The sequence below is a fragment of the Moschus berezovskii genome, chromosome 4 (assembly GCF_049115385.1).
Source record: "Moschus berezovskii isolate FMDL1 chromosome 4, NW_MosBer_1.0, whole genome shotgun sequence".
NCBI lineage: Eukaryota > Metazoa > Chordata > Mammalia > Artiodactyla > Moschidae > Moschus > Moschus berezovskii.
In genome coordinates, this window is record NC_142463.1 from 44782088 (window position 1) to 44807820 (window position 25733).

Genomic DNA, 25733 nt, shown 5'->3' on the forward strand with positions numbered 1-25733 from the left:
TTTTAAGTACTCAACTGACTTACTTCACCCTGCCCCATGCCAATTAGTACTCAACAAAACCTTTAAACCACTGCAGATCTCTGAATAGTTTTTTTTTTTAACTTTTTATCTTCTGTATTTTTTAATTGCTTCCTCACTCATCCTCTGATCTCTAGCTACTTAATGCACTGATATGCTGAGCTTTATTTTGGCTATCCCTCCCTGCACTGTGGCCTGGCAACTGCCAGTAATCTGGAGACAATCATAGGGATTCTCCAGTGGCTTAGCTGGTAAAATACTCACCTACCAATGAAGAAGACACAAGAAACACAGGTTCGATCCCTGGGTTGGGAAGATCCACTGGAGAAGGAAATGGCAACTCACTCCAGTATTCTTCCCTGAAAAATTCCATGCACAGAGGTGGATGTGACTATGCACACACACACAGGGCTTACCTCCTTTGTTTTCATTTTCTGAGGAATCAGTCTTTTATTACCTGTAGTTGGTATCTATTAACAGTTGCTTCATACATTGGGCTGGCCAAAAACCTTGTTTGGGCTTTTCGTAAGATGTTATAGAAAAACTTGAAAGACAGTTTTGGCCAACTCAGTACTTGCTTTTCTAGTTGCTTATGGAAGGATAAGTTAGAGACCAATTAATGATACAAAAATTGTTTTCATAAAGAGCAAAAGTCAAAACTATTTTAAAATGTCTTATACATTCTGCATTTCCTCAGTACACATTCTGGGAGGTTTTATGGAGAGATTAAAAACAGCTATTGTTTATTTTTCCCCCTTATTTCTTAGAAAATAAGATTCTTAGTTAACACAAAAGCTAAGTTAATTCTAAGTTAATAAAAGATTCTGTAGTATAAAGTTGGTATACTTTATTGTATTTAGAACTGTTAATTTTATTCCAGTGAACTGACTTTATTTCCTTAGAGTTTAACGTTAAAACCACAATCCTTCATTTCTCTTCTAGAAGTTTCAACAATAATACCACATGCACACACATATACACACATGTGCTTTACCTTCAAAATCAAAGGGAGATATATCTGTTGGAGAGGTAACAGGCTGCAGGGATATAAAATTCTGGAACTATTTTTAATTCTTCCAAACATGAGGTAAAAATATCACCACTGATAGAAGAGAACATAAAATATATTGTGAGATATCAGGACAGAGATTTGGAAGGAAAGGAGTTTTAATCAGCAGAAATTTTATTAAATTCAATATAAGAGGAAAGGATCGAGAAATTGAGCTTTAGGATTGCTAAATTCAAGATTTAAATACATTACATTGCCTCTTTTAATTATCCTTACAACTTCGTTAAGTAGATGTTATTATTCATATTTTATGGATAAGGAAACTCAGAGTTTACACTTTCCAAGGACAGAAAGCTAGTCAGTAGGAAATTCTTTGTACTTTCCACTCTGAGTATAGATTAACTAGATAGTATATGAGAAGAGTGGATCACTAAATGACAGCAATTAGCAGAAGCTAGTGGGAATGCTTGGAGAAGGCAATGGCAAGCCACTCCAGTACTCTTGCCTAGAAAATCCCATGGATGGAGGAGCCTGGTAGGCTGCAGTCCGTGGGGTCGCTAAGGGTCGGACATGACTGAGCGACTTCACTTTCACTTTTCACTTTCCACTTTTACACATTGGAGAAGGAAATGGCAACCCACTCCAGTGTTCTTGCCTGGAGAATCCCAGGGACAGGGGAGCCTGGTGGGCTTCCGTCTATGGGGTCACACAGAGTTGGACACGACTGAAGTGACAGCAGCAGCAGCAGCAGTGGGAATGCTTGGTGGTGATAACTTCTGGCACCAGAAATAAAATTTCCTACGTGTTTCAACAGATTTGCTAGACCATTTCATATCCTCTTTCTTGAAATTTGCAACATATTCCCCAAAATGCTTTACTTTCAAGGGCTGATTTTGATTCTTTTTTCCCAAGAAAGTAAAAGTATTAGAAGAAACTTTCTATAAGCATTTAACATCAAACCAACCCATCAATATTTGAAATTAAAGACTTTTTTTTCCTGATACAATGGTATCTGTCCACACTCCAGTCAAAGGCTAAGCATTCTACTTGTGTTATGTATCCTGTATGCCTGTATGCTTTCACATATTCAGTGATTGCTTCTGAAGACATTAATGCTTTCTTTTCTCATTAATTTTTCTCTTTATGCTAGACCAAATATTTTCAACCAGTATGTACAATCAGAAGCTTTCTTTTGTAACTAAAAATAGTTTAATAAGACACACACTACAAATAAGTTTAACAAGAAACTGTTCACAATTTTGTTTTGGTTCCTTCCCTTCTGCTCAAAGCAATTGAGAGGACTATATTTTTTCCTACAATCTCTTCTAATGCTATAATTCTAGGTGTTTCTAGTATTAATTTCTAATATTTATAGAGTGCCTATTCTATGCTAGATACTGTTCTAAACACTTCTCTCATGCATTATTTTATTTAATGCTCACAACATCCTAACAGACATGTACTATTATAATCTTTATCATACAGATAAGAGAAAACTGGGACTTAGAGAAGTTAAAAACTTGTCTGCAGTTACATAGTAAATAGCACAGTAGGATTCAAATCTGACTTCAGAGTTCACATTATTAAAGTGTTACATCATGTACTCTTTAACCTCAATTGAATGCACACTAACGGAGATGAAAGTTTACTATGTCTTTATAGTATTTATATACTTAATATCAATAAATATAAAATTAAATTGTTACAAAACCCACAATAGTTTTTATTTCAATATACATCATAATTCACACTAGTACACACCTTTAAACAAATTTTTGAGTCTACAAATACCTTGGGAAGAATTCTAATTTGGTTCAACATTTTCAACAAAAGATATGTTATTTTCTGGGCAAAAGATATTTTATGTTCCTATTTTTAATAAAAATATTAATCTCAAATGGAACATTGTCATTTTACTGTGTGACATTACACTGAGAAATCAAAACAGTCATTGAACAATAAGTGTCTATTACATCCCAGTCAGTATGTATAGCTTTACACTTACCAAATAGATATTAAATAATCTTCAGAAAAATTTGGAAGAAAAATTGCTTCAAGTTTGCACTGTTAGTCAAGCAGAAACTTGGAGAACCTTCTATTAAGATGACAGGAACTTACACTTGGGATTTTCTTCCATGAAATAATAAAGCCAATGTGATACCAGTTTGACATTTTATTTATACAAAGTATTTAGGGCACTGATTCTCAGAGTTGGCTGACTATTGGATTCACCTGGAGAGTTTAAAAAATACTGAGGCCTATATGCTATCCGTTACAATTTTGATTTAATCAATATAAGGTAGGGCCTGAGCATTTTTTATTTTAAAACTCTCCTGGTGCTTCTAATATGCACCAATTTAAAAAACACTAGCTTAGAGAACTGTTTCATCATTAAAAAGGCTAGTCTTCAGTAGGAATGAATCCTCATGACTTGATTTCAGGCGGTGTACTGTTATTTTAAGTACATAATAGGTATATTTTCCTTGATCAGAAAACATTTTAGGGGAAGAGGTTTTCTGTTTTATTCATCATTTTCTCCCCACATCTTGAAGAATGAAAGGCAAACAGCAGTTGCTAAATAAATATCTTTTAAATGAACATATGATTGCCTTCTACTTCTTTCATATCTCTACCTTCTTGTACATTCATGACAATTAGAATGCAAAAGATATTTACTGGAAAAAAATGAATGACTGAAGCAGTTGGGGTAAACATTAAAGGCAAACCAAAGTCTTATATATACATATTTAAAAAACACATAGATATATAAATAGATCAAAAGTAGAAAAAGAATATATGAGTGCAATGTTTAGAAGATGAAAATTAAGTTTCCAAATATTCTTCACATTCTTACACTTAGAAACAAAAGTAATTATAAACAACTAAAACAACTAGTTCTTTAAGTAACATCCATAAGCATGTGCAGATAAGTTTTTTTTTTTTAAACACAATTACAGCTTAATCTGGATAAGCAAATGTCAGTTTTCAAAATTCAAGTAAATACAGTTTTAGCACACATCATGATAACTTTTCCAGATAGCTGTATAAAAAACAAAAGATCATTTCTGGTTAAAATACCTGGTATCACCTACTGTTATTTGTTCTCAGTTAAGATCTACTAGTTTCTTAGCAGCTTCACAATGACAGAAACTATTTGGCACCTCCTTATATAATGTTTTATTGAAAAAAAAAAACCTTATTAATAAATAGATTTCCTTTTTAGTACCTGAATTCTTACATATGGCTTCACTTACCAAAGTTCTAGAAGTATTACATAATTTTCAATTCAATTAGTATCTTAAACTACGAAACTTTGGTTTTCTTAAAAATAGCATTGGTTGCTTGATTGTAGGTTTGTCACCGAAAAGTGCTGCTTCACTTTCAGAGGTTGGAAATCTTTTCTGATATATTAAGGGATATTCCTTCTGAAACTTAAAAATGGGGTGAAGAATTAGAGGATATTTAATATTATTATCCAAGCTGAAGCCACTGGCCAAGATTTTATAAGGATTCAGTGCTTTTCTCAAACATGTATTTGATAAGTATCCTTTTACTTTATCCTTGCTTCTCTCTCCACTTTCTCACATATGAAAGGTATCCTGTAATATTTCTTGGAGCCCAGTTAGCATTAATTCTCTAGGATTCTCTTCTGGTATTAATTCTACTAAATTCCAGATGTTCTTTCTTCTCATTGGTAACTCCATGAAGGTCACTGGGATCTAGTTGGTATACTTCATATTTCTTTTGAGTGTCTCAGGTCTGGAATTGGACATGCTAGAATCATGTGGCTACAGTGCTTTGATATAGAGCTAAAAATTCTAAATGGCAATGATGAGTCACTAAAATTTATATATTATAAAGTTTATAATTATTTTCCTAAGGTAATCCATGCTATAAATATAAAATACTTGACACAAAGGAGAGTATATGTTATTATTGTCATTATTAATTTCAGGACAGAGTAAAACTAAGCAGGTAGAAATATATAGGTTATATATATATGATATTTACAATTCAAAATATTAAAATAAGAAATTAGATTCTAAGTGCTTTTAAATAACAAATAGCAATAGCATATTAGAAAATATTTATGATTAGGAAATTATTCAATCTCTTACCTGTTTTAGTTTTCTCCTTTTTTCCTTTAGAGGCAAACTCTTATTTTTAATAATATTCTCTAAAAGTTCTGCAATTGCGGCTTGAGAGGTAGAAACTTTCTGTTCATCAAACTCCTGAGCACTGATCTGCTTACAGTATGAATACGTTGGCAAAGGGGCAATCACTCCATCTCCAGGATTTTTAATCTGTAAAGAACAAAATGATACAGTCAAATCTATTAATTCAGGTCATGTTCCTATTCAGTAAATGATTCTTTTGATGGAATTCTGTTCATATTATTTTGCCACCAAACATTCAACACTTTAAGAAAACTATATTATTATGCAACAGAGAAGCAATAAGTCAATAGGATCTCACTCCCAGTCCTACAACCTATTACAGCTTTATAACCATCAGCAAGTTATTTAAACTTGTCTTAATTTGTCTCGTCCATAAAATGGGGATGTACACAAGATATTAATAATGTAAAATCATCAGTAGTACCATTAACCATGGGTTTTATCCTTTTAACTATGAAACAGTAACAATCAACATGATATTTTAATTCATCTTAAAACACTAATGTTTTGAAATAGTGAAAGTGTTTATCTACAATTTTTGAGGTATAAGAATATGGGCAGGGCCTCTAACATCTGTAGACAAGAGAAAGAAATTGTAGGGGATAGTTATAATTATAGTAAGTCATGGCAACATTAGAATGGTATGCATAGGAAGAAACATGAGTATATATGCTGGGCAGTCAAAGACTGAATAGAACAGATGTGTTGTTTTTGGCTGCTTAGATTCCTTTTCTCCTTCCCATTCTACCCCCAACTATCCTTACTTTTTTTTGAATAACTCAATCACCCTCAACCACTTAAAAAATGTTCATTTAACCTAGATTGGGCCAATATGAGTCCATACCATAACTTTTCAAATCAAAGGTGAAGGAATGGCTATTTTCCCCCATGGAATGCAAAAAGTTTTAATGGACCATAGGGCGTCCCTCTGGAGAAGGAAATGGCAACCCACTCCAGTGTTCTTGCCTGGAGAATCCCAGGGATGGGGAAGCCTGGTGGGCTGCCGTCTATGGGGTCGCACAGAGTCGGACATGACTGAAGCGACTCAGCAGCAGCAGCAGGGCTTCCCTCATAGCTCACTTGGTAAAGAATCTGCCTGCAATGCAGGAGACCCCAGTTCAATTTCTGGGTCAGTAAGATCCCCTGGAGAAGGGATAGGTTACCTACTCCAGTATTCTTGGGCTTCTCTTGTGGCTCAGCTGGTAAAGAATCTGCCTGCAGTGTGGGAGACCTGGGTTTGATCCCTGGTTTGGGAAGATCCCCAGGAGAAGGGAAAGGCTGCCCGCTCTAGTATTCTGGCCTGGAGAATAACATGGACTGTATAGTCCATGGGGTCACAAACAGACACAACCGAGTGACTTTCACTTTTAATCAACCATATCCCATCATGTGAAGGATCCAGTTTTCAACTATAGGACTGAAATGGAAATAAGGGATGAAGAGATGGAAAAGATTCCTCTGGCTATTTGAATCTCCATATTCTGTCTATATTTCTGACTTTTGGAGGTTATTTACATGAGATGAAATAGTCTCCTTATTTGATAAGGCTAGTTAGAGATGAGTTTGGCACTTGCAATAGACTAATGCAAAGAATTTTAAGACTCACAATACATACACGGCCCTTTCTTAAGTAGTCAAGATGTTTCTCTACTGCAGCCTGTAGATAAGAAGGCACTTGAAGAATTTCCTGTTGATGATCCATCAAGAAAGATACTAATCTTGCAGCAAGAAGCTCATCAAGATCTACTTCTTCAGCACAGCGTAACACACTCCTAGAAAAAGTGTGTATCATCTAGAAACATAATAAAAGACATGAATTTAAAAGCTTAAGGTTTTATATAGAGTATCAGTAAATTCTAGGTAGCATTATGCTAACAGATTGAGATAAAGTGATAAGCCAACTTCAGCTTAAAAAATGAGGACAATAACATAACATTAGGAAGAAGACTCAGAGGTTAAAGCGTCTGCCTCCAATGCAGGAGACCCGGGTTCGATCCCTGGGTCGGGAAGATCCTCTGGAGAAGGAAACGGTAACCCACTCCAGTGTTCTTGCCTGGAGAATCCCATGGACGGAGAAGCCTGGTAGGCTACAGTCCACGGGGTCGCAAAGAGTCGGACAGGACTGAGCGACGGAACGGAAGTATTTCCTTAATATAAATTCCAAATGATTATAGAAGACTTAGCTTTTTCTTTAATTTTGTCACAATTTTATTAGTAAATAGATTCCATTAATACCATATAAATATAGTGCCCCTGAGTTGGGAAGTTCCCCTGGAGAAGGCAGGAAGGATAGGCTACCGACTCTAGTATTCTTGGGCTTGCCTGGTGGCTCAGATGGTAAAGAATCTTTCTGCAATGTGGGACACCTAGGTTCGGAAGATCCCTTGGACGAGGGCATGGCAACCCACTCCAGTATTCTTGCCTGGAGAATCACCCTGGACAGAGGAGCATGGCAAGTTACAGTCCCCAGGGTTGTAAAGAGTCAGACATGACTAAGCACAGCACAGCATAGCACAAAGACCATTAGAGAAGAGTGACTTACTAAATTAATCCCACAAAAACACGAATAGGAGAATATATAATATATACACACACGTGGTTGCAAGGTTGGCACCATACATCTTTTGAAATTGGAAAACAGTTTTTAATGCTATTCCATCAGTCTTTAAAGACAATGTATGTATTTTTTAGTTCCATCATGATGATCTTCAAATCCTGGGATAAATTTTGGGTTTCAAAACTAATTTACTCTCATTTATATCCATACAAGCCACCAAATATAAGACACATACATGCATGCACCCTTGCACACACTATTTTCCAGTTTCAAAAGATATATGGTGCCAACCTTGTATCACGTGTGTTTATATATTATATATTCTATTGTGTTTTTGTGGGATTAATTTAATAAGGCACACATAAACACACACTTCATTCTAAAATAATTTGAATACAGAATTGTATTTTAGGTATTGTGCACATAATAGATGCTGAGCATATTTATTGAACTATTTTTGGTATTATTTCTACATGTCTGGTAGGTTTTTCCTATCTTCTTCTAAGGTTCAGTCCTCAGATTTTTATTCTTTTTTTCCTCAGCTTTGTAGAGCTCATTTACTCCCACACCTTCAACTACTACTTTTCAAAACATGTACCTTTGGCCCTGATCTTTTTTCACCAGGCTCATGTTTCCACCACTCTGCAGGATAAATTTCACTTGGATGTCCTATAACCTAACTGAAAAAGTGTAAAATCAAAATTATCTTCTTTCTACTCATATCTCTAAATATCTTCCCCTACAAACTTCCCTATGCTTTTTAGTGGTGCCACAATCACTTGAGAGTAATTCTTTCTCTTAATATTAGGTCTGTTATTATAAAAAAACTGTCCTTACTGAGTGGAAGAATGGAACTTAGCTCCTGATTCCTTGCTACAAGAACATCCTGTAAATTGAAGCTGTGCTCTGAGGAAGTGGCAGTTCTTTACAGATAGACAGAGATAAAGAGAGAAACAGAGAGACAGAGGTACAATTTCAAGAGTTCATTTCCAATGGGGATCTGCATATGAATACCTCATCCCTCATCTTCATATGGAACCCAGGACTATTTCACAAAAGTTCTCCCAACTGCCTGCCTACAGTGACAAGCCATCCTAATTCACATAATACATCAAATACAACTTTTCCACTCCCAGAGTATCTGAAACACTCCAACTTACTACACATGAATTTCCCATTAATTCTCTATTTCAAGGGTTACAGTGCCCTTCAGCTTTCAGTAGTGCCTATATCTCCTCTTCTTTCCCCACCAAACAGAATTGGCACTAGGCAATATAATATGGTCTGACAGTCTGACTCATTCTAATATAGAATGAATGAAGAGGCAAAGTCCTTAGACAATACAAAGAACAAGATGTGAAAGTATAAAAGACTGGGCACAAAGGATTAATGTGCATTCTGCTGCACATTAGGGAAGGTTAGACTTTCAAGTCTTTTAAACTCAAGAATCTAGGATTTCAAGACCATGACATCACTTGAATAGTATTCTTAGTTTTGTTTTCTTTCTTTTTGTTTTCTGACGGGGGTGGGGGAATGGTGGTGGTGGTGGTGGTGGTTTATGATTCAGACTTATTCTTTCCTTAAGAAATCAACTTACCAGTGATCTTGTACCCATTGCATCATGAAGTTGGGGCATATCAACATTTTGACTCATTCGAGAAATCATGCGCATTAAAAGTTGAAGCTTTCTACGGTTTGGTGGGGGGAGTAACAAACAACATAACTGCAGTGCATCGATGGCAACCCTCTCTAAATGAGGTTGCAGCAAACCTAGGAAAGCAAAGTGACCCCCCAGAAAAAAAAATCATCAGTGACACTAGTTGTTTTAATACCACCAGCATATAGTTATATAAGGAAGGCAAAATAATATTTTTATATTTTGTTTAACTATTCCACGAAATTTACACATTCTTCAAAAACATGGTAAGATACTCGTTATTTTCTTCATAACCCATTGGATTATGAAGGACTGAAAATCTTTCACCAATTATAAAGTGACTCAGAATAAATGAAATTTAAGGCAAAGAAAAAGAGTGCTTTAGGTAAGTAGAATAAATCTTGGTTATGCCATGACAAGTCTACACAACAAGAAATTTTCTTTTGGAGAAAAAAATTAAGCAATTTCAGAGAAGAAAAGCCAGGTAAGCAAAACAGGGTTAGTAAACACTAAAAATTAATATTACATGCATTGAAAGCATCAACCTTACTTTGTGTGCCAGTCAACATAGAAGAAGCTGGAGGTAAAGTGTTTCCTGAAAGTTCTATTGTGCTTTTGCAGAGTCTTTTATTGATTGTGGTACTAGACTCTCCGAGTTCACCTTCCATAGCTGTTTGCACACTTGTGCTGCCTTGTCCAAGATTTGGTTTCATGATAATTTCAGCCACTGGCATATTAATATAACTATTCCTTCTTGTACTACTTCTTAAAAGTAAACTCTGAGATCTACAAAGCTGTTTTGGTTTGCACTTTCCATTATATAACTCCTCTTGGTCTTGAATGGTCAAAGTAGAGGTTCTCTTATAACCAACAAAGAATGGCTTTTGAATAATTTCCTCTGAATGAAGATTCATCAGGGATTCCTGTTTGGTCTCAGACTCTAAAGACTGCTTATTATTTTGTCCTTCTATGTTCAGAACAGATTGATGGAAGACATTGGAGACCTCTTTACTTGAACTCCCTGGTAAATCTATAATTCCTTCTAATGAATAGCACCTTGGTTTGATGTTAGAGGATAGAACATGCATTCTACTTAAGCCTACTAAATTATGACAACTTCCTCCCATTATGTCATTAGCACTGGCTCTTCTGTTTGTTAAATTAACTAGCTGCATTTTCTTAGCATATTTTTCTTGAAATCCTTGATCATTTATCTGCAGTCTCTCAGTAGTATCTGATTCTTCTTTTGTTTTGTCTTTATGAAGAAGACTGAGAAGAAGACACTCAGTTGATTTGAAGGAATTCAGATTGTTTAAATGAAGAATTTTTGAAGACTGTGCATCATCTTGGATTTTATGTATCCCACTGGGTCTATCTGAAACTGTGACGTAGCCACAAACAACTACCAGGAAATGAAACAAAAATTAAGATGCGACTGTATGATAGTGAAAAAATAAAACAAAAACAATAGTAATATTAAAAAAATAAAGCATCACTATAGTACATATTGTTAGTATAGTACAAATAGCAGCTGCTTAATTCAGAAGCCACTTAAATAGGACACATGCGACATTCAGTTACAAAGTGCAAGACTAGAGGTTTCCAACTTGTGATGAAAATAATTTTAAAACTTTATTTCAACAATCTAATTAAATGGATTGAGTCAAATACATTAAAAAGTATCTACTTTCAGTCTACAAGTATTAGAAAGCTCTTAATTATAAGACAACTGTAGTTTAAGAAAACATATATATGATTTTTCTCTCAGATACCTGGTACATAGCTCCTAAAACCCAAGGAATTTCCAGAGTGATTGGAGCCTTTTATTCTTCACAATGAGCCTATTTGAGCACGCTTCAGTTTATGCTAATGAGTTGACTTAGGGCTGGCCTGAGTAAAGTTGAGTAAGAATCTACCTCCAATGTAGGAGACCAGGGTTTGATTCCTGGGTTTGGAAGATCCCCTGGAGAAGGAAATGGCAACCCACTCCAGTATTCTTGCCTGGAGAACCCCACGGAGAGAGAAGTCTGGCAGGCTACAGTCTATGGGGTCGTAAGAGTCAGACACGACTTAACTACTAAACTACCACCAGTGCTGGTCTTGCTTAGAAGGTTGGAATTTTAGTCCTACCTCAAGGAGACCTGGGTTTGATCCCTGGGTTGGGAAGATTCCCTGGAGAAGGGAATGGTTACCCACTCCAGTAACCATTGAGAATTGGTTAATTGGAGAATTCCATGGACTGTATAGTTCATGGGATCACAAAGAGTTGGACATGACTGAGCGACTTTCACTTCACTTGATTCTGGTGTTTCCCAGGTGGTGCTAAGTGGTAAAGAACCCACCTGCCAATGTAGGAGACTTAAAAGAGACATGGGTTCAATCCCTGGGTCAAGAACATTCTCTGGAGAAGGGCATGGCAACTCACTCCAGTATTCTTGCCTGGAGAATCCCATGGACAGAGGAGCTGGGCAGGCTAAAGCCCATAGTGTCACAAAGAGTCAGACACGACTGAAGTGACATAGCATGCACACATGCATACCTCCCTGGAGGGGGTGGTAGGGTGGTTGTTGTTGGTGGTGGAGATCAAACTTAACAATGACCAATGATTTAATCAACCATGTCTATGTAGTGAAACCTCAAATTAAAATGGAAACAACACAGCTACGGAAACTTACCAATTGGTAAATACATGGACAAACGGGAGAGTGAACTTCCTGAATAGAACACAGAAGCTCTGCACAGCCCCTACCCCCATTTCTTGCCCTGTCTCTCTTCCACTTGGCTATTCCTAACATATACTTCATAATAAATTGGTGATCATTAGGTAAAGCACTTTCCAGAGTTCTGAAAACCATTACAATGAATTATTAAACCTCAGGGGGGTTGTGGGAATCCCTTGGTTTGGTAATTGGCCAGGGAGAAGGGCTATTAAACCTGAGGACCCCATTTGCAGCTCCTGTATGAAGTGAGGACAGTCTTGATAAACTGAGCCCTTAATCTGTGGGGTCTAAGCTAGTCCTGGGTAGTTAGTATCCAAGTTGAAAAACTTTGCCCTCAACTTTTGGGGTCTGGGTTAACTTCGGGTAGTGTCAGAAATGAACTGAACTACAAGATGTGATTGGTGTTAGAATGGTATATTTGAATGACTGGAAAACATAACAGCAACCAGAATATTTCTGAGTTTTAAAATAATTTATAGGCTGTCACTTTCATACTTATCTATACTTTTAGATCTTTTAAATTATGGGGGACTTGGAAACCAGTAAAATAAATCTAAATAATAAGGAAAAATCTATACATACCCAAAATATTCACAAATAATTCATAATATTCAAAGGTAAGTAGAGGTTCAGGGAGATCTAGAAAATAATCTGCAATTGTTCTGAATACATCTCGCTCAAATCCAATATAAGTTGGATTATTCATGTCATTACTTCTTGGCCCTAAGTGGAAGGCAAAAAAAATGGTGAAATATATTTCTTTTAAATATAATTTTTAAAGATACTTATAAAAAGCCTAAAGCCTTATTTATTTCATGAAGGATCTATGCTTAACAACAAATTCTGTCATAATTCAAAAATTTAAAAGATTGTGCATATCTCATGCCTTCTCACTATCTTTTCACTAGAAATCATTGCAATTATTAATATATGACTGAAAAAATGAAACATATTTTAAAAGCACTGGGGAAGTTTAATAGAATTTTATCACAATTCATTTTATACAGCACAGAATATTTAGATATTGCAAATAATTCTTTCAAATTGTCTTTTGCAAATTTATATTTTCATGATTAAATTTTGCCTGATATAAAGCATACTCTGAATGAACTTAAATAATGTCACTACATTGCTGTTCAATTAGCTTAACATTATTGAAATAATTACGCCTACTTTTTGGTATTTTCCTCGGGAAATTCTGATCTCATGTTATAGATGAGGAAACTGAAGCTCAGAGCCACTTGCTCAAGACGCAATAGCCTGTGATGGCAAAGCTAAAATTAGAACTCAGAGCTCTGTAAGAGCAAATCATAGGACCTTGAGACTCAATAGCATTTAAAGTGCGGTCCATGGACTACATAATCAGAAACATTGATATGCCTATTAAAAGCATAATCTCTTCTATACAGTACAGAATCTATCAGAATTCCGATGCAGCTAGGAATTATTGATCTAGAACTTTTTGCTATTGGTTCACTAATTTAGTAGCTTTCAAATACTGATCTGGGCTATAAGAATCTTCTGAGGCATGATTTAAAAAAAAATCCTGACATAAATCAACTGAATCTGAATTTTTGATGAGTATCTGTAGTGACTGTGATATGCACTAAGATTTGAGAGCTACTCTACTATCTTTCAAGGTAACACACACATATACACACTTTAAAGGCTAATGAGGGCTTTATGTGGAACAAAACAGATAGTTTTTATAAGGAGGATATGAGATATATTCTTAATATGTAGAATCAAAATTTTGGTAATCATTAAAAGTTTTCTAAGATAGAAAATTCTTTATTGAAATTAAACATATAAAATTTATAGTTACAGAATCTAGGTTTGAATACACAGCTCCTCATGTATTAGAAAAAAGGTCTAAGTTTTCTTTTCTAGAAAAAAATTGTGAATAATATATTGATCAGTGGATTCTTGTATGTCACAGGATTACTGTGGGGGAATAAATAACAAATATGTTAAAGAAAGTCTTAATATTGTTAAATTGGAATCCAGTAAGTTATATCTTTGGTATCATTTATGCATAACATGGACTGAGAAGCAAAAGAAACAAAACCCTGAAGATGAGGTATCAGAGAAATCCCTGGAAGTATGCTATCTGAGTTGCTAACTATGAGGCAAGGTATAAGAGAGAAAGGCAGGTAGGTAGAGGAAGGTAGAAAGAGAATTTCAACAATCTTATGTTTCTGTTCAAGATCTTTACCTTGGTTTGATAAATAAAATTTTTCTGTATCTAATATTTCAGTTCAGTTCAGTTCAGTCGCTCAGTCGTGTCCGACTCTTTGCGACCCCATGAATCACAGCATGCCAAGCCTCCCTGTCCATCACCAACTCCTGGAGTTCACTCAAACTCATGTCCATCGAGTCGGTGATGCCATCCAGCCATCTCATTCTCTGTCGTCCCCTTCTCTTCCCGCCCCCAATCCTTCCCAGCATCAGAGTCTTTTCCAGTGAGTCAACTCGTCGCACTTTATTGCTTTCTGTTATTTTGTCATATTGACACCCAGTGGACAATAAGGGAATATATACTTATTTTGAACATTAATAAAATACAAATTTTATAAGACCTTGAAAATTACTTTGGTAATGTAATTATTAAAATATAATTTTACTTTTGATGATTAAGAAGCACACACCTCTGCATACATTTTTAAAATTGACTTTTGAGAGCAATTTGTGTTTTATACTTGAACAGGGCCTTACATTATAAAAATCAATCATCATTGACCAGTATGGTCAAAACATTAAAGATGAAGAACAAAACATTAAAAAATGATCTAATTTAGTGAAGATCATTCTTCTTGATAAACATAAAAGTCCCATTAATATATCCTATGGAGAAGAAGCATATCATGAAACATCTGAATGCTGAAGCTGTGTACAATAGCATGGGGAATGAAGTGGGTTTTATATGAGACTTCATTTCTGATTGACACTTTATACTTACAAGCTGCTTTACTTATAAGTTGCTATTTGAACTCCCTGGACTCATGAGACAACTGACGTAGATTATACCTAAAAATCGTTTGAGATCTTCTAGCCTATGATTTTATGATCTATGAAAACTGAGTCATAAATTATTAGCTTGGATTATAAAATCATTATCTGCACAGAAAAAGTTAGGTGCTCTATAACACAATCCACATACAATGAAATGTAATCAGTTCTACTAGGTCTTCATTTAAACATCAACAGAAATGATACAGTTCAATTTTTTCATGACTTTCATGAATTAAAATAATCCCTTGGTTCTTATTAAGTACTATCAATATAATACACACCTATATCATACATATACCATTTGTTTACTTACAATTTGCTAGGCACTTCATGGCAGATAGTACCCAGTGAGGAAGATCATCTACACAAAAAAATTAATATCATTTAATTATACATTTATTATAACAGTATATTTAAAACTTCACACTTGCTACATAATTATACATATATTTATATATATGTATATGTACTGCTGCTGCTGCTGCTAAGTCACTTCAGTCATGTCCAACTCTGTGTGACCCCATAGACGGCAGTCTACCAGGCTCTCCCGTCCCTGGGATTCTCGGGCAAGAACACTGGAATGGGTTGCCATTTCCTTCTCCAATGCGTTAAAGTAAAAAGTGAAAGTGAAGTCGCTCAGTCGTGTCCGACTCGTAGCGACCCCATGACTGCAGCCTACGAGGCTCATCTGTCCATGGGATTTTCTAGGCAAGAGTACTGGAGTGGCTTGCCATTGCCTTCTCCAATGTATATGTACTACCAGAATTAAAAATTGATTACATATTTAATAAGATATAGGGCCATATAGTATTTTAAAATACAAGTTTAAAAGTTAGCTATGCTTCTTGAATATTACCGATTTGAGTGAGACCTATGACAGAAACAAGCTATATTTTAAGATTTTAAGATTATAAAATATAAAAATATTATTTTATTAGATATTTATTAAAATATTATACTATTAAGGTGATTTCAAAGCAAGGCTTGCTTAAAATCTTTCAGTTGCCACTAAGTGAAATACGATGTATAAGTGTTGCAGTTTTTCGACACAAACACAAAAACCACACATACATTTCACTTAAAAAGTTAATAGTCATAAAGAATAGAAAGCTTAGATGACAGCATACACTCAAGTTATTTCAGATAATGAAAGATGGGACTTGATCCAAAGGTGCATGCATATACAACATAGCTCCTAGTTTTCAACATTTACTTTTTGGTCTTATGGTTAAAATCTCAAAAGTTCTTGCCCACAGAAAGAAACTCAAAGTAATGCATGTCAGTTAATTCTACAGCCAGCAACTGATTATTAGAAAAAAAACAAGAGCCAACATTTTGAGTAAATTTATTAATACACTTCCTGTAATGTAAATTTTCCAATGCAACTGGCTTGATTTCCCTGATTTTCTTTATGTTTGAAATCAATACATTATATAAAATACATACAATATAAAGCCGGTATTCTTTTAAATACTGTTCTTAAGTTTGGACTTATTTTATTGTGTGTTACTTTGGTTTTGCATGTGTCTTGAACCCTTTAAGTCTGTATGTAACTTCTCATGTAAGTTCCAGAAAGGAATGGACCATTTTTCTCTTAATCATCACTAATCTTTAGCACAATGCCCGGCACGTTGTAGGTCCTCAATAAAATGTGATTAAACAATAGTTTCAATTATATTTGCATACTCTTTGGATGCTTACTCTGCCATTAAAAAAAATTCATGCAAGAATTCACCTTAAGAGCTAAAACAACAGTGTGAATAATATTCATTTAAAAATTATTTCGCCATGATTACCAAAGCACCTCTGATAAAACAGTAGTCTCCCTGAAGTTCTCTCAGAGGAAGCATTCTACTTTATATATTTTGGTCTTTCTTTATCCTCACTATAGCTGCAGCCATTTTAGCAAGTTTAAAATGATTCCAACTTCTTTTATTGATACCAACCTGATTTGTCTTGCAGTATAACTACTCCATGTTTACTTGTATTGGTCATGTTGTACATTATATACTGAGGAATTACTTGTTTGGGATTTATGACTTCTTCTAGGGAGGATACACCTAGAATGGTTTGCAGGCTAAATAGAAGAAAGAATACAAGCTTTTTTTTTCTCCATAAAATAAGTGGAATAGAAATATGAGAGTATGAATAGAAAATAGACAAAGTTTTCAGAATATTTTTCTTAAATCAAACCTTTAAGGTTTATATTTAGTATCTACTTTAAAGTATATTTATCTTTATAACCTTTGAAGGATTCCAACATAGACCCCAAACTACAGCTACAACTTGAGTCAAAGAAAAAGCAAATCATAGTCAAAACATTCTATTTCTACTGTACCAGAACAATAAATACAAGAGTATTTATTAAGAAACACATATACAGGTGAAATTCTAAGCATTGAGAATTAATCTGTTCTTCTTCAACTGAGCATCTTGACGAAAATAACAAAATAACATCCTAAACACCCCAGGAACTTGGTTATAGCTTAGTTTTAGCTTACTAGATCAGAATAACATATCTCCAAACTTCTTCAACATCTTTCTGGCTTATTTCTCTGTTATCAGCTAAATTTTCTTGATCTTCGTCAATTATTTCACAGTTCATTTTCTCTGAATTTTCCTGAAAAAAAGAATTACTTTGGTTTAATATAATATGCTTAAATTTTGGAAATAATGAACTGATACTACTTCTAATATTTAGTAATTCTATTAGTATCAGTCTACTGTGGAGCTGTAAAGGTGTCACTTGAAGAAATAATACAATATTTGGGGCTTCCCAGGTGGCACTAGTTGTAAACAAACTGCCTGCCAATGCAGGAGACTTAAGAGACACAGGTTCACCTCTGGATTGGGAAGATCTCCTGGAGAAGAAAATAGCAACCCACTCCAGTATTCTTCCCTGGAGAATTTCATGGACAGAGGAGCCTGGTGGACTATAGTCCATGAGGTTGCAAAGAGTTGGTTATGACTGAAGCAATTTAGCACTTAGCATGTACCGTAATAGAGCTTTTGGTTTTGTATCTGCCCCCACTACTGTCAAATTAATTTAAAATACAACGTGCTTAAATTATACAAATAGTATTTCAAGTATGTCTCACTATAATTTTTATTATTATTTATTTGAGTTCCAAACAAATTTACATGTATATATTTAGAATATAATACAGCTAAGTGATTCTAAGAATTGGCTTCAAATCTTAAAGAATCATTTACTTTTAATTATTCTATTGATATTATTAAGTGCACAGTAATTATATTTAAACTAGTGATTAGTAAAAAGGATGCTTTTACCTGAGAGAAATGTAGTCCATGTGTTTTAGGAGTTCTTCGAGATAAGTTTCGCAATTTAAAAATACTATCTTTATCTTTGGAAAAATTCTCTATGCTGTTTTTTCTCAATTCCGGATGCCTTCGTGGAAGAGTTTTAAGTGGAGAACTTGTAGGAAATCTGGTTTAAGAATATGCAATTAAATAATGTGAGATAATGAACTTTTAGTGCCTATTTATCTTTTGAATTGTGGTTCCGGGAGAAGACTCTTTAGAGTCCCTTGGACTGCAAGGAGACAAAAAAAGTCAATCCTAAAGAAAATCAACCCTGAATATTCACTGGAAGAAATAATGCTGCAGCTGAAGCTCCAATACTTTGGCCACCTGATGCGAAGAGCTGATTCATTGGAAAAGACCCTGATGCTGGGAAAGACTGAGGGTGGGTGGTGGGGGGGAGTGGGACAGAGGATGGGATAGTTGGATAGCATCACTAACTCAATGGACATGAGCTTGAGCAAAATCTGGGAGACAGTGAAGGGCAGGGAAGACTGGTGTGCTGCAGTTCATGGGTCTCAAAGAGTTGGATGTGACTTAGCAACTGACCAACAACAAAAATCTTAAAAATAACTAAAAATCACTGGATTTAATTTATCAAGGAATGAATATTCTACATAAATTAATTTTCTCATTAAGCCTTAAAATTTGTTTAATAGTTTCCTGATATCATGAGTAAACTGTATATTTTAACTTTATTCCTGTATAATTCATGGTTATTATTATGGCTAATTCTTTAGAAGAGGTATGACTTACATACGAAACAGTTCTAGAAACTTCAGTTCAGTTCAGTCGCTTAGTCGTGTCTGACTCTTTGAGACCCCATGAATCACAGCACGCCAGGCCTCCCTGTCCATCACCAACTCCCGGAGTTCATTCAGACTAACCTCCATCAAGTTGGTGATGCCATCCAGCCATCTTATTCTCTGTTGTCCCCTTCTCCTCCTGCCCCCAACTTAGTTATCTAATTTGTACATATTTTCTGCCCTTTGTGATTGTTCAATTTTCAGAACTCTGTTGCTCCTTTTGATTATACTGCTTTTCCTCCCTTCAATTTAATATAAAATATTTCAAAGATACAAGTACAGGGTGTTTTTATAAAATAACATCCACATAGGTGACCATCAACAAATGCAACTGCTAACATTTTAACAAAACTTCTTAAACCAATTCATAGTTTTATTATCACTGTAAAGATATAAAGATAAAGAGAGAACAATAGTCTAATGAAAAAAATATGAAGACAAGCAGACAGATCAGAGAGTACTGAGGCAGCATGATATACATGGTTTGATAATTACATCATATTTAAAGAGGAGAAGGGAAAGAATGAAAGCCACTACAGGAAAGATTGCCATTCATTCAGATACGGATATAAGAGGTCAAAAGTTAGCTTCGGAGATGGTAGTGATTTTTCATATGCTATATGATATGTGAAGTGCCTAACAGGCAAAAAGTGAGCCCTAAAGCTCAGGAGCGATATTTGGGTTGGAGACTTGAAAGTCATTAAGACATGGCATGAAAGCAGAGACATAGTAGGAGATTGTCCAAGGAGAGAGGTGAAGTGTAGACAAGCCTGGGACCTTGAGGACAACTAAAGGATGAGTGCAGCAGAGAAACTCAAAAGGTGACTGATGAGTAGCGCAGAGAGGAAAGATTTATAGAGTTTTATTCAAAGTATTTATATATTTGTTATTGTAGTTTACTTGTGTGACATAAATCATCTTTGACACATAGGCAAAAATCTATTTTTACATTTCATTTGAAAAGTACTAATTTTGTAGAGTAAAAAAGCATGTGTATTAGAATCCAAAGATCTAATTTAAGGGATATATAATCAAGAACTCTGGGTGCATGATAGAAAACTCAATTATGTTGACCCAGAGGAGTCAGAAATGTCTCCTGACCTCAAGGTGGGCTACAATAAGCTGACATGAGAAGAAACGTATTCAGTAGTCTGATAAATATGTACATGAGCATATTTCAGACTGAAGGAATAAGATTTGTTGATGCATGGTCTCCACCTTTTCACCTATAAAAATGAGTTAATATCTACCCTGTTTAGCTATTCTAGGGATTAAATAAGGAAAACACATAACTCATAAAGTAAGGCTGCAAGTATATGATAAATGCTTATTTTTTTCAAATTGTGGGACACTTCTTTTGTTAGTTATTATATAAACTTGCTATTATTTATATCATCACAATGTATTCTTAGATTATACAGATTAGATGTCTATTGAAGGCAAGAACCTGTGAGAATTTGTAATTCTTAAATCTGACACTAAATGTTGATAATGTTCTGTCCTTCACATGTTATAGAGCTTTCAGAAGATGTTAAAAGTTACAGTATCTCCTCCTTTCCACACAACTTTCTATTTTATTATATATACTATCTATCATTATAAGGTTTGAATTGTGCAGGAATTAGTCTTAAAGGACTTTAACTTCTAAGTGGTTTCAATTGAACTAAGAGCAATAGTTTTCTAAAGGAAATATTATTTCTCCTAAAGAGGCTGCTGTTTTAGTAACAATATAATAGAAGCAGAATGAAACGTTATGGTTAAGTAATTCAGTTTTGCAGTTATTTCTTTGTTTAATACCTGAATAGCTGACTGTTGTCATCAAGATTTTCTGTCCCCCATTTGCCTTTGATATCTTCAATTACATGATTCTTAAGAAATTTTCTCAATAGCTGAATAGTCTGTTGCCTTGTAACTTCAGGACCAAAATTGCTATTAGTTCTTAATAGGTCATAAAGCCAGTCCACTGCTTCTCCTGCTGTAAAACAGTTGCCATATTTTTTGAAGTGTTGCCTATGTTTTCTTAGGGGCATTCCCACTCGAAAAGATGTGGTAATTTCATTCCACTGCAAAATGAAAGAAAAAAAAATTTTAAAATCCACTCATTCACATATTATTAAATCATTGAAATTCATGAAGAAATCACTTGTCTTATTTGTGCTAAAATTTTTTCATCTCATACTAATTTCTTATTATTAATTACAGTGTTGCAAGAATATTTTTATGTAACGGTTTTTGACTAAAAGTACTTCATTGGCTGACTGGCTTACTTAGGAAACCTAGGAATAATGGAGAACTGTAATGAACCTGCCTTTAGCCCTTAACAGAGAAAGCATTTATTCTTGTTTCTACAACTTCAGCTAATATTAATGATATGATAGTAGCATTTGTGTCAGACACTACACATTACATTCATTCAGTTCAGTTTAGTCGCTCAGTCGTGTCCGACTCTCCGCGACCCCATGAATCACAGCATGCCAGGCCTCCCTGTCCATCACCAACTCCTGGAGTTCACTCAAACTCATGTCCACAGAGTCGGTGATGCCATCCAGCCATCTCATTCTCGGTCGTCCCCTTCTCCTCCCGCCCTCAACTTTTCCCAGCATCAGAGTCTTTTCCAGTGAGTCAACTCGTCCCATGAGGTGGCCAAAGTATTGCAGTTTCAGCTTTAGTATCAGTCCTTCCAATGAACACCCAGGATTGATCTCCTTTAGAATGGACTGGTTGGATCTCCTTGCAGTACAATTATTTCACTTTAATTCTCACGATTCAATGAATGGGTATTATTATTATCCCATTTTCAGATATGGAATATAAAGCACTGAGATATTTAATAACTTGACCGAGGTCACACACCTGAAAACCAGGCATTGGATTAACTTTAGAACCTGCACTCATAACTAAGTAGGCCAAACAAAACTTATGGCAGGCAGTAGTTTTACTGGTAAAATACCTTTAATTTAAAAAAAGTTTATATATTTACTAGTGAAGATTCCAATAATTAACATAACAGATGGAGTAAATTAAAATTTAAGTCTATTGTTTGTTTAATGACACTGTGATATATTTACATTTTAAAAAGACAATCACACTTTCAGAAATCTTTTTCAAACAAACTTCTGTGTTTGTGGTAGGTCTAAGAGTGGTGGTATAGAAGGTGGTGGTGATAAACGTTTTTTTTTTGGAGTACAATTGCTTTACAACCTTGTGTCAGTTTCTGCTGTACAATGAAGTGAATCAGCTATATGTATGCATATATCTTCTCTCTCCTGGACCTTCCTCCCACCTGCTCCCTATACCACCCATCTAGGTCAACACAGCACCAAGCTGAGCTCCCTGGGTTATACAGCAGGTTCCCATTAGCTATTTATTTTACACATGGTAGTTGGGCTTCCTAGGTGGCTCAGTGGTAAAAGAATCTGCCCGCCAATGCAGGAGATGCAGGTTCAATCCCTGGGTCGGGAAGATCCCCTGGAGGAGGAAATGGCAACCCTCTCCAGTATTCTTGCCTGGAGAATCCCATGGACAGAGCCTGACAGGCTGAAGTCCATGGTGTTGTAAAGGGTTAGACATGACTGAGCATGCCCAAGTGTATAATATGTTTGTATAATATATACATATATATACACACACATATATGTATAATATATATATGTCATTCCTAATTTCCCAATTCTTCCCACCCTCCTTTTGTCCACACCTCTATTCTCTATGTCTGTGTCTCTATTCCTGCTCCAGAAATAGGCTTATCTGTATCATTTTTTCTAAATTCTACATATATGGGTTAATATAACAATATTTGTTTTTCTCACAGACAGCTCATAGAGCTCAATATCAAAAACAAACAACCCAAGTCAAAAAATGGGTGGAAAGCCTAAAAAGACATTTTTTCAAAGAAGACATACAGACGGCCAATAAACATATGAAAATATGCTCAGTGAAAATGGGCTTCCCTTGTGGCTCAGGTGGTACACAATTTGCCTGCAATGCAGGAGACCCAGGTTCAATCCCTGGGTCGGGAAGATCCCCTGGAGAAGAATACATAGAGATGGCCCATGAACACATGAAAATATGCTCAACTTCACTAATTATTAGAGAAATGCAAATCAAAACTACAATAAGGTATCACCTCAAACCATCAGAATGACCATCATCAAAAAAATCTACAAACAATAAATGCAGGTGAAGGTGTGGAGACAAGGGAACCTCTTGCACTGTTGGTGGGAATATAAACTGATACAGCCTAGTGGAGAACAGTATGGAGGTTCCTTCAAAAACTAAAAATAAAGCTACCATATGATCCAGTAACCTCACCATTGGGCATACGCCCTGAGAAAACCATAATTCAAAATGACACATGTACTCCAATATTCATTACCACACTATATTCAATAGCCAGGACATGGAAACAACCTAAATGTTCCATGACAGATGAAAGAATAAATAAGATGTGGTACACAGATAGAGCAGAACATATAACTTTTTAATTGAAAAAAATCCTACATTAGAGGTGAAAAAATCTGATCTGTAAGTCCAACTATGTTAGTACTGATGCTACCACTTCTCTAACCTATGTGGTCCCAACATCATACACAATAACTGTATTCTTTTCTTTATACACCTCCACATTTCATATATTATTCAAGAAACTTATATTGAGCTGCAGTTTATATAGAGAATAAGTTGTCTGCTATTCTACAGATAACAACACACTTTCACCTACAATAATATCTACTCTGGACAACTCTCAGCTCTATTTTACCAGTGGGGAAACTGATGCTCACACAAGTGACCCTCCTAATGTCACATAATCAGTGGCACAGTATCCTCGTGGATTGATGATTCAAATACACAAGACACTGTGTGCGAGTACAAGTCCTGTGACTACCAACAGTGGCTCCTGATGGGTACTTAAAATATTCTGAATTTTAACTGTTAGAAATAGCTGTTATTGAGTGGTATTCAGTCGATACATAATGTATTCAATTCCACAGGACAGGCAAAATGAAGCTGTCACAATCCGATCCTACAAAACGCTGGAACTCGTTCTAAATTCCCCTAGAATCCTGTTGGGGGTAGAAAATCTGGCGTGAGGAGCGTTTAAACTCAGAATATTCTAAGTCATTCCAGGGGACGCCGAAAACACCAAGAACAGTCGCTTAAGAAGTTCGGCCGATGCGCCTACCCAGGGAGCCTGGAGCATAGGAGGGGGGCGGACTCTCAAAGGAGGGGGACAAGCGTGTCCTGCAAAGGTCCGCGATACCCGAGAACTCCCCTCATCCTCCTCTTCAGCGATCTCCTGGGCTCTGAGGCCCAGCCCTCCGCCCGAGGAAAAACTATGAACCTTCTCACGTAAAACCGGCCATCACCCCGCTGGCCAGTCTCTTCGTTCGCGCTGTCTTACCAGCTTGGTGGCCCGATAAGGGCGGGGAGGCATATCCCGATTCTCCATTCCGCTCACCGGGCCCAGCGGTCCCTCAGCGCCCGGTGCCCGGCATGGCAGCGGAAGGCGACACTCAGACCCGATTCCCGGGCGGCGACACAGGTCCCCACAACCGTCGGCCCCGCCGTTGATTTGAATACCGCCGAGGGCTGCGCTGATTGGCTGAGCCGTCTGGCCACGTGACGCACCGCGGGCCCAGCCGCAGGGGGCGTGGGCTGTGGACTTGCTCCAGGCTGCGGCGCAGGCGGGCTTGACTGAGAGAAGCTGATCTCCCTCAGGCGGGTGAGCCAAGCTCCTGACCTCACCTGGCTTCTCTGAAGTTGCTTGTCCGTCTTGCGGTCGTTGGCGAGGCGGAGTTATGCTTCCACACTCAGAACGGGTGAGGCGGTTTATTCCCCTCCAGGGTGTTTGGAGCCCAGCGTTTGGCTTAAAGGAATTTGAAATTTGAAAAGAAAAAAACGAACAAACACAAGCCTTTTCTGCCAGGTCCCGCAGGGTCTCAGGCAGTTGGTTAGCAAGAGAAACAAACCTGGGGCGTAGCTTTCGCCCGACTGACCGCTTGGTTTTGCTTTTAAGAAGCTTCCTGGGAATCAGTCAGTTCAGTTCAGTTCAGTCGCTCAGTCGTGTCCGACTCTCCGCGACCCCATGAATCACAGCACGCCAGGCCTCCCTGTCCATCACCAACTCCCGGAGTTCACTCAAACTCATGTCCACAGAGTCGGTGATGCCATCCAGCCATCACATTCTCTGTCGTCCCCTTCTCCTCCCGCCCCCAACCTTTCCCAGCATCAGAGTCTTTTCCAGTGAGTCAACTCGTCGCATGAGGTGGCCAAAGTATTGCAGTTTTAGCTTTAGCATCAGTCCTTCCAATGAACACCCAGAATTGATGGAATAAGGGACCACAATTCCATCCTCCCCAGTGCTGAAATGTAAGTTAAGCCCCCTCCCCCTGGTTAATTGGGTAGTAAAATGGAGCTTAGTAGTTTTCCGTCAGTATACGGCTTGTGACAGGTGA

At 36.4% G+C, this 25733-nt stretch overlaps 1 protein-coding gene across 2 annotated transcripts; it reads right to left on the minus strand.

Moving 5' to 3' along the window:
• Positions 1-2743: 2743 nt before the first annotated feature.
• On the minus strand, positions 2744-24831 carry DEPDC1 (DEP domain containing 1). 2 transcript variants are annotated; one of them, XM_055402224.2, is made up of 12 exons: positions 24680-24831; positions 21076-21341; positions 18443-18599; positions 17653-17771; positions 17098-17228; positions 15465-15512; positions 12722-12862; positions 9970-10821; positions 9360-9532; positions 6821-6997; positions 5146-5331; positions 2744-4458 (listed from the first exon to the last, which is right to left on the minus strand). In XM_055402224.2, exons 1-12 carry the CDS (start codon positions 24725-24727, stop codon positions 4318-4320), a joined length of 2439 nt encoding a protein of 812 aa, XP_055258199.2. In that variant the 5' UTR covers positions 24728-24831; the 3' UTR covers positions 2744-4317. The 2 variants fall into 2 exon arrangements, with proteins under 2 accessions (XP_055258199.2, XP_055258200.2); XM_055402225.2 differs by lacking the exon at positions 9970-10821.
• Between the last annotated feature and the right edge of the window lie 902 nt (positions 24832-25733).